General features: G+C 37.7%; 1 protein-coding gene across 1 annotated transcript in view; it reads left to right on the top strand.

The window, feature by feature from the left end:
- Positions 1-6820: 6820 nt before the first annotated feature.
- The window catches only part of SEL1L (sel-1 suppressor of lin-12-like (C. elegans)), a gene marked incomplete at its 5' end in the record, with an annotated part of 28823 nt that continues 24985 nt past the window's right edge, over positions 6821-10658 (top strand). The window contains 2 exons of the mRNA XM_010156651.1: positions 6821-6858; positions 7189-7411. Coding sequence (XP_010154953.1) covers positions 6821-6858; positions 7189-7411 — 261 coding nt within the window. The remainder of the gene's footprint in view (positions 6859-7188; positions 7412-10658) is intronic.

Raw genomic sequence — 10658 nt, forward strand, 5'->3', positions numbered from 1 at the left:
TGTACCTGCTGGCTTTGCCTCACCGGGGGTTGCTCGGTGGGCCCGGTGGGGGGTGAACGCATTGTTTAGTCCGGCTCCTGCCTTTAAACAGCTCGTTAGGCGCCTTTGTAATTCTCGCTGTGCTCAAAACCGAAACGATACCCTTTTTTTTCTCTTCAGTACGCATTTACTTGCTGAGGAGGCCGTAATGCTGATGTTAGCGTTATCAGAACAGTTTTATCCCGCAGATATCTACAGAGCATTTTTGGGGCCTGCATTATGTCGCTGCCATACGTTTTTATTTTACTTCTGTTGTTGGTATACAGCTTGGGTTTTGTCTGCTTCTCCTATGTTGTCATCTGCTTCCTTTCCTGGGTTTCTACCTCCCACAGCCTTCTTTCCACCATGGGTGGGTAGGGGGAATGTGCAATGTATTTATTTATATAGTGTTTCTAAAGGTAGAAACACTGTTACTCCTGTAACAGACAGCCTTATCCAGTGCTACTGGGCCTCTGCTTTTAGGCTGTCAGTGATATTTCAGGAAAGTAACTTTTCTCTGGAGGAAAGTTCAGTGGCTTGGGGTTCATTTTCATGTGTGCAGTAGGAAGTTGAAATTTAAAGTTACGTTGCTGGAGTTCAGCCTACATCTCAGGCACAGTTGTATGAGCTTTGTAGGTAACGTTAGAAGCCAGCAGGGCACTTCCCAAGCTGTAGAAAAAGTGTGTACATGCTCTGTGAAGCCAGATTTTGAATGGTGTGTTTTCACTGATGGTGTATATAAAGAAAAAAGCTAAGGTGAGATGAGACTGTTCATGTCAGATGAACCATCTGTTGTGTACATGGAAGTTAAGTGACAAAATTAAAGACTCTTCAAGTGTGTGTTTATGGCTGTGGTAGTATGCAGCTCTTCTGTCTTGACTGCTTTTCCACAATAACAAAGTTATGTTTGTGAATATGAAGTTCTTAGAGCTTAATTCAAGTCTTTAAAATCTATATGTTTGGAGTCAGTTGAACTAATAAAATTAGTGGGCCCAAGAAAACACATGGTACAGTGCATAAAGGATTAGGAGCTGTTGCCAAACTGAAATCACTACTCTGAGGTAAAACTGTTGGTTAATATCCGTAATTAATTAGGAGATGATGTTTGGAATCTAGCTTTTGGCAGCACATTGTAACAGGAGGACCTTTCTGGTTTTGTCAAGAATCGTTCTGAAAGAAAATAAGTCATCATCACTTCACTGATGTTTTATTTCCTACAGTAACAGTACCACTTTTTCTAGTAGAGTCTGGTACAAGTCTAGAGACTGTTAAATGCTTCCTTGCATACTTGTTTGTTCCTAATACCTGATCTGAAATGTGAGTATGTTGAAGGGAGGGGTTTTAAGAAGGATGAGTAAAAATGGTTCAGAATTACATTTCCTGACTTCTGAAGATGTTTTTAATGAGGATCTTTTTTTTTAGTAGTGAGCCATTTCACTATAGCTTTAAACCTCAATCCTGTAGTCATAGACTTTGCTTAAATCAATTTATTGAAAACTTGAGGTGAATGCAAGAAAACTCAGGCCTGAAGAAATGGTTGCTATTCTTTTAAAGATTTAATATTATTGCAGCTTATGAAAAAGTTAAACATTGGGGGCATTAAGGAGTCCATGGAGAATTGGCAAAAGCAGCTAAAAAAAAGGTAACTGTTCCAGCCGAAGCTGCCTATCTTCTGCTTATCACAGCAGTGATGGCCTTCTGTTTTTTCTGTTGATCATTAGTTAAGAACATTGGAAAAAAAATCTTCTCTTACTTCTTTCTGATTACCTGTTTTGTTTGATCATGGGATTTTTGCCCTTTGCAGACTGACAGGTTGAAGTTCTCTCATTCTGCCCGAAGGGAGGAGTGATTCTTCCATTGACTGTCCTGCATCTTCCATGGCTAATTTCAGTTATAGGCAGAGGTTTTTGTACTGTCTCATTGACTGGTCAGGCAAATGAGCACAGTCATATACTTGTAGGAATCTTCTGTACCTGTTCTTTAAAAAGACAGCTCTGTGGCTTTCCCTGACCCTTCTGATTTTACTTACCTAACTGAAAAACATTCCCTAAACTTGTTGCCTTGTTGTCACATACGGAGTGTCAATTTCTACAGAGGAACTGCTGCAGGGTAGGTCTTGTAAATAGTTGGCCAGCAATTGCAAGGAGACTGGAAAAAAGATTTGTATTCAGGGTGAGGGTTGACCTGTATCTTAATCTTTTAGTTGCACTGAAATGAATACAGGGCACAGATTGTAGCTGGAAACAAATTACTTGCTGCCAAGGATAGTTTGAAACTTGTCTTGCTGAATAGATGCCACTTCAGGATTTTGCTGAACTCACTGCGAGTTTGAGGTTCGTGTAATAGGAAGAGCATCTATACCACGGAGTCTGTTTCTGTGATGAATTTAACAGTTGAAAAATTAAAGAGAAGCAATCCAAAATTTCCTTTTTTCTTGCAAGAATAGGATAAACAGGGTTTGCATTCGCTTTCAAAGCCTAAGTAGTCACTTGCACAAAAAGAACGTAGAAAGCAGTAACTAAAAATACCACAGAAAATCTGTGATATATGCTCTACAGCAGTTGTTGCCAAACCTTTTTTTGTTCATGCACCCCTCAGTAAAAAAAAAAATTGTGAGCATGAACCTTCAGTGTTTAACTTATTAAAAAATTCATGTATGTGCTACTGTACTATCATGTTATGCACATCATAAAACATGCACAAAACCAGAAATTAAAAAATAATTATAAAGGTGAAATAAACACAACACTAAGAAAAGTTTTATTTTTTAAAGGTACAAAAGGTATTTTCTTCCTGCATCCCCAATGGGTGGGCTAATACACCCCTCTTTGGAGATCACTGCTCTAGAGCATGCAAACTCTTGCTAGCTGCTTTGTTGTGATAGTGTTTGAAGCTTGAAGAACTCAGCAAAATCTCAAAGGAAACTAACTTCAGGGATAGGTTAGGCCATTCATCAGAGCTCTGGGAGATCGCCAACTGCTTGCACTTAGGGAATTTTTGTCTATGTCCTGAAGGTGACTGACCCATTCCAACTCTGAAACTAGTAGTATTTGTTGTCTGATAGTAGCAGTCCTTTAGCTTTACAGGCTGTCAGTTGATTTGTTCTTCTAATACAGTGAAACTTTGAAACTGCTCCGTTCTCTCAACCTAATGACATTCTTGCTGAATCACACCGCATAGTCCTTCTTGTTTCTGCCCCTCTCTCCACAGTGCTCTCCTGAAAAATGGTAATTCTCACAAAATGATAGGATCTTTATCCAGCATATGGTAGGATCTTTTAAGCTAGCACAGGTTGCCAGCATGCTTCTGCTATACTTAAATAGACTGATTGAACACTGTTCTCTCTAACTGAGGAAAACTGAATACATTTTAAAGCTGATTTTAATTATATATGAAGTGGTGGATGGTTAAAAGAAGTGTTTAGCTGTGTGGAGTGCTCTGGAGTCCTAGATGGGCCTGAAGTGTACCCAGCGGTGCCTGCAGCTCAGCACTGTTTTAAGTGAAGCATTCTGTACAACAGTGGCAGCTGCCTGTTTCAGCCACAAGTATTTTTGCCTACTGTTTCCTTTTAATATATCATTGCATCTTCCTAATTTGTTTAACAAATGGCAGGATTAATTTCCAATTGGCCTTTTCAGAAGGGGTTTATAGTATTAAGTAGCCTTGGTGCCAGACCCCCCCCCAAAAAAAAAAAAAAGGCAGTTACTTCTAAATTAATTTTGGAAAAACAAGCTAAACTGTCAGCTTTAATCTCTGAAGCAGGTGCACAAACATGACATCTGTGACTTTGTTCAGTAGCTGAGCCTTGACTAATAACCTGTTCTTAGGTCAAACTGTGACCTTCCGTAGATCTTTCACTAACACATTCAGAATGGTTTTCTTAACTGTTTCTTAGAAGTAAACATTTCTACTAGCTGCGGGTGCATATTAGTCAGCACTTCTGTGAAATAACAAGGCTCTAAGTGATCCCTCCTCTAATCACATTATTGGTCATCACTGCAACCTCATCTGCCTAACTTAGAAGGAAATCCCAGAGCTAACAACAGTTAAGCCAATATTTTGTTGTTGCTTTAGTGCTGTTTTGGAATCACTGTTTTGAAAATAATTATTCAAGTACCACTTCTTAATAACGAGGCTGGTTCCTTCAGAGAGAATTTAAATGATGCAATAGAAATGAAATAAGTTTATTTACTTCAAAGGAAGAAGAGGGAACATCTAATGAGCTCTGTCTTATGTTGCTCAGATGCCTCTTGCCTTTCAGTTTAGTAAACCTCTTGCTTTGCGTCTGAAGTTCCAGTAAAACTGTTTTTGACGTGGTTGCGTGGATAGCACACCCTATTTATATTTGACGTTGTGTGGTGGTTTGTTGTAAAGTCCTCCTTCCACGAATTGAAGTCTGTTAGTAAAGCCTTTACCAAAAAGCTAAATGGCCTAGTGCTGTCAGGCATATAGGATGATTTTGAGCAGACAAAAACACATACCCTAGGTGGTATAGCTGTTAAAAATAACATGATGTTTGTTACTGCAGTAACAGGTACCATATAAGTGCTTTGTATATATTAATAGCAGCATACAAGCTACTGAGTAGGTTAATCCTGTCTTAGTTTTCCCCCACTCCTGAAGCATGTCTGAATGTCTTGCCAAGCTCTGGAAGCTGAGGTTGTAGGGGTGGCATTTGATTTTTAGATCACATTTGTTGAGGATAGTAGAATGTAATTTGTGGGAAACATGATAAATTCAAATTTGTCTCATAGTTTCAAAATATAAAGGACCAGCAAGTACCCTAAATGCATATGTACTTTTATTGTATTTAAAAACCCAACTGTTATCTGGTGATCTGAAGTGTTGAAGCTCTTAGGATGTATCACAATCACCCTTATCTGTTAGATTCCTCAAGCTGATAAGCATTATGGTCTCTGACAGAAAGGCAGTTAGCCTTGTTTTTTCTTATTGGGGTTATTCTTTTCTCTTGGGGTTTTTTTGTCCCAAATTGGTGTGTGTTCTTATGCTGTCTTGTTTGCTACTGCAGGGTCTGTTTCATCTGGAGTGCTCTTTGCTGCCTCCACAAGTTTTTCTGAAGGGCTCTACACCCTTTCATTTTTGGACCCATAGGGTATGGCTGCTTACCCACACTGAATATCCCAGATCATTTTTAATCCTGTGTCTGCTGGCAGTCAAAGGTTGAGCTTTACATCCTCTTCAGTATGCTCAACAGACTGTTACCTGTTTGTCTTAGTTGCACTGCCCTGCTTCTTGTCACCTTAGTTTTGCAGCTTCACTTGTAAGTCTTACAATTTCTTGATTTTTATTATGCTGTTACAGTTTAAAGTGGATCCTCATCTTTTTACTTACTTCTTCTAATCAAAGGTTATACCTCAAATAACAACGTGGAAATAGCTTTCTGGGATCTGACTTCCAAGATAAGCCCTCTCACTGCAAATACCTGCAGATGCTGTTACAGTAATAGTCATGTTTGTAGTTTGTCACTTCAGGGGTGATTTATCTCTGGTAAGACCCTCTCTCTACCTGTGTGACGATGAAACATGTGCGTTCTGTTTGCTGCTAAATGCTTACAGAAAGTCAGCAGAGTTCTATAAACTTTTGGAGGGTTTTGCTGGCATTCAGTATTTGTGCAGGTAGTCTTTAATAGCTAACCATAACACACTAAATTTTGTATCTTATGTACAGGGTACTAACTTCTATCAGTTTAGACACCTTTTCTAGTCATAGTGCAGGTCTGTCAACACCTCACCGCTGCTGTAGGGCATTACACACCCCAGAGCCTCAGAAGGGAGGGTATTTCTAAATGTGGCAGCTTTGCTTAGTTATCTGTTTATATTTTGAGGTTTTATTTCAGTTTGAGTTGTATACTGGAGAGAGGGAGGCCTGTAGCATCTTCTTTCCAATATGAGGAGGTTTCGTTTACCTAAATGAGGTGGTATCAGATACTGATGACTGGGAACTGTCACGTTTCAGCTGTGATAATTTTAGAGCCTTTCAGTCGAGGTGACAGTGCAAACCAAGTTGTTCAGAGCACAGTGAGTAGCCCTTTAAAGTTACAGGAACAAAGAAAATAAGAGACACAATTCTGCAAAACAATGGTAAACTGTCATAAATAAGTTTTTCTGAGCATCTTATCGTTCCATTTACCTCTGTTCCTTTAGGTCTCTGCCTAATAGCCTTTCTTCTTTACTATTTTTTCTCTGTCCAATCTTTCTAATCAAATATCATAGCCCATTCACATAAGAAAGATGACAGTTAAACAAGGCCTGCAGGTCTTGAACAGTATCTTAAAGAGAAACTAATTTCTCACAGTTATGAAGAGAGACTTCCAATATAAAGGTTTGAATATGCTGGTTAGACAAAATTAATTGCCATTCTTTAAGAACAATGTGTAATTAAAGGTGGGGTGGTATTAGTGCAACTTTTCTGGTCACTACTGACGCTGCTTATACTAAAGCTGATTTGGTGACTAAAAACCTTAAGTTCCATAGGCCCTTTTGCATACCTTTTTAAGTAGTTCAGTTGTACTTGATCAATTCAGACTGTAGTAATCTAGAGGATTGATTTAGGTTTTCAGGAAAAAAAGAATCCCAACTGTTGCCTAATTTAAGGAAGAAGAGGATCATCTGTGAAACGTTTGATTCTTCCTGACACACTAACAAGGTCTTTCTGAAGTGCATTTATCAACTTAGTACGCTAGAATATTTCAGAACCATGGTACAATATTATAGCCAAACTTTTTTTTTTGAGAAAATTAGTAATGGAAAAGCTTTTCACTGACTTAAAACATCTCTTCTAGATGAAAAAAGTCATCAAGATGAATCACTGGAGTCAAAGGTGAGGAAATAAGTTTTTCTTGTGAAGTGAGAGCAGAAGTATGAAATTCAGAACTATGATTTGATTCCTGTTTTAAACTGTTCTGTAACTTGTTCTCTCATTAATTTCTTTGTATCTGAAGAACTAATGTTGTGTTATATCTTTGAAAACCTTTTTCAAGGAACTGGAAGGGATAGAGTCAATGAGAGCTGAGAATGGTAGCTCAACTTTTGATGCTACTGTTAAAACTTATTATGATAATTAATCATCGCTTTAAAAAGTAATGGGTTTTTTGCCAGCTGCTGCTGTTCAGTTTCTAATCTTCTGGATTATGTGGCTGCTTTCCTTCAGGCTTTATCTGCAGAGGACCAGGTAAAGGACCATTCCAGTGGAACTCGAGTGGTAGCAGGTCAAATCTTCCTTGAATCAGGGAAGTCAGACTCTCAGTCAGAGCGTGAAGAGGACTTTCACAGTCAAGAGGAGGAAAAAGACAATATGCTGGAAGAGTTGAACACTCTAGAAATGTTAAATCTATTAAATAAGGATTTGGAAGAAGCAGAAATACAGAGTCTAGGTAACTACTTACAGACTTCTGAACAAGTGACAAAGATGCATCTTTGGTAACTTTGGCTTGTGGATGAACACAAATAGTGACTTTGAACATATGAAATACCAAGTGTTTTAACCCTCATGGAATGGTAATTGCTGCCTTTTCCATTAGAAAATAGTATCAAAAAGTCTTCAAATACATTGTGATTGAAATCTAAGGGGTTATTTTTAGATGTATTCGAATGGGTTTTCTATAATTCCATCTTCTTGAAAAGCTTTGTGTCAAACAGAGAAAGCCCTGATTTCTTCAAGTAGCCTCAAGAGTGCATACTGTGCTGTGTGTATATATACCAGCCGTAGAAGGAGAAATTGCATCAGTGTTTCAGCCTGCTGGCTGTTTGCCTGGAGAGTCAGTTGACAGAGAAGGAACAAAGTGTGATGCAAAGACAAGCTTCCCAGGATGGCATTGAAAGCCTTAGGGCAACATCTACATTGCGTGTAAACTTCAGTAAGTTTTTCAAGATAGGTAAAACCTTATGTTCCTTTGCCTAAATTCCAGGAAAATTGCAGTATTTCTTTCTTACTACTAATAAAAATACAAATCTAATAATGATTTTGACTTACAGTTAGTAGTGGATAACTGGGTAGCACAGATGAGTAACCGAGCCTATGCAGCAAAAACTTTTCCTTTTCTCTTGTTCCTAAAAAGAAAATCTTCAACTTCACTGAAAAAATATGGTTACATGGTAATATTAGTATTTGTGTATCTTCTCAAATCATGTTTGATTGTCAAAAGAAAGCAGTAGTTATGAAAAGAGCTCCATTATATACTAGAAAACACTTGAAGTTGGTAAGCCTTCCTTATTAATGCAGAATTAGTATATGGTTTGTAAAAACTCAGTAACAGGATTAAATATTGTTGTCTAAGTGTGGTGGTGTAAAGGAAAAATGTTTATAAAATCCACTAAATAGCTTGTTTCCACAAACACTGAGCTAAGGACTGTATTTAGTCAGAGGAGTCTATTTCAAAGGTAAAATTTAAGATATGTTTAATCGCACGGCAGAAAGGTGTCACCAGTTGGCTTGCTCCTTGACAACTAAGGTTTTTATCTACACCTGTCAAAGTACTGCAGGTGACTTACAAAAACCATAAATTTAAGTCTTCTACAGTATTTGGAAACTGGCATGAATTAAAGAAGCAAGGTGGATGGAAGGATTACTAGTTTTATCCAAAAAGCAATTCTGAAGAAAAAGTACGTGTACTCTGGCAAGAAAAAAGCTGCTGAAGGACAGCTTTACTGGCAAACTTTTTCACTGAGCAGGACAGTGATCTACTTCAGGTGCAGATATTATGTCTCTTGAATGAGCTACTGATGACAGGACTGCATTAACGGAGATTAAAGCTTTTCTAGATACAGTTTGGGTCCCCTGTATGGTCATGAGATTGCGGAGTGGGGGGCAGGAATTCTTCAAGTTTCCACCTGTATTTTTCAGGATATTGAGCAGAAAAAAGATTAATCTTCAGCAATTTAGAATTGGTGCTATTAAGGCTTTTAACCTTCTAAGAGGGCAGGAATACTTTTTTCTTCTGATTAGTGAGGAAGTCTTTTGCATAAACAAAATGGTATTTTTTAGCTATTTGTCTTTTGCTGTATGTTTTTGTAATGATCAAGTTCCATAGTAACATTTTTTGCTGAAAACTGCCCACAAGCTTATACAGAGCTGGCAATTCATGCTGCGTTTGTTTTCCTCTTTGGAGGAATCTTAACAGTAATGTGACCGGTACTTCTAAGTAATACATATTTGGGGTTCCTGCAGCGTAAAGTATGTGATGAGATACTTTAAGTAAATAAGGACAAAATATAATGATAAAATACCATATATTTTATTCAGCCGTAGTAAAACAGGTAAATTACTACTTGCACACTCAATTTGACAAGAAGTAATTTATCCTCAGAGTAAATTATTTGTCTGTTTGTATTTAACATTCTTTAAGTACGTAATAAAATAACTGTCTTGAGCATTTTATCCTGTGATTGCATTCCACGTTGCTTTAGGGGTTAGTATTTGTTGCTGTCTGGAGGGTGGGAACAGGATTATGGTTGAATTCAGAATTCAAGAAAGGTAACGGGGAGGATGGGAGCAGAGTAATTTTGTAACTAGTGTAGAGCTAACTTATGCAGAGCCCTATGTAAATGGTTCATGTCCAATTGCTTTCAATACAGGAGTCAAGGTACTAAAGAATACAAGTAAAACTTCAAGTTCTTTTGTTGCTGTCTGGAGGGTGGGAACAGGATTATGGTTGAATTCAGAATTCAAGAAAGGTAACGGGGAGGATGGGAGCAGAGTAATTTTGTAACTAGTGTAGAGCTAACTTATGCAGAGCCCTATGTAAATGGTTCATGTCCAATTGCTTTCAATACAGGAGTCAAGGTACTAAAGAATACAAGTAAAACTTCAAGTTCTCAAGTAGTGTTAGCATCCTGGACATGGAGTCTGTTCACATGACAGTGATGAGAGGTCCCATCGGTTGTAGTTATATGTACACTTAGCATGAGTTTGTGCATTACTTCCTGGTTAACATGTCTAAAATTATTCCAAGCTAATTACACCTAGGCAGATTATTTCTGAATGCAGTTTCTGAAAATAACATTTTTCCCTGTGTGTTACGGGTTAATTAACTTGGGGGGGTGGGGGGGAGGGGGAGGGAGGGTGTTGTGGTGGAACATCTGCCAAGGAATCAAATTATGAAGAGCAATTTGAACAGGCTAACTAATCCTAGAGACTTCCTTATGCTTCAAAAACTCAACATAAATTTTTAAATTAGTATGGTTTCTAGGCCTTACAATTGTAGATCCTAGAAGAAAGAACTAACTTTGTCTATAACCACAAGAATTACAAACTTAACTTGAAAAAACACTGTATAATTGACGTTCTCAATGGCATGACTTTGCAAATGTCTTCAAATTAAGCTGCTGGATCTAGCTTAATGAAAGAGAAAAACCTTTATAAAAGGCTAATTGAAATAATTTCATTTTCAAAAAAAATGAAGATAAATCTTAGTCTTTATAGATGATTGATTTTAAAATGTTGCAATATTAGAATCAGTAACCTTTGAAGTTCTCGTGCATGAGAAATGATAATTCATGCTCTCCAAAGTAATTTTGAATGCAACTTAAATATATTGAAGTGAAATAAAGCTTTTAAGTATATAGAACAACAGAAAATGCCTGGACTCACAATGATTTCAGTCTTTTTTTACAGCTGTAAGT

Source organism: Eurypyga helias, unplaced genomic scaffold (genome assembly GCF_000690775.1).
Source record: "Eurypyga helias isolate BGI_N326 unplaced genomic scaffold, ASM69077v1 scaffold8440, whole genome shotgun sequence".
NCBI classification, from domain to species: domain Eukaryota; kingdom Metazoa; phylum Chordata; class Aves; order Eurypygiformes; family Eurypygidae; genus Eurypyga; species Eurypyga helias.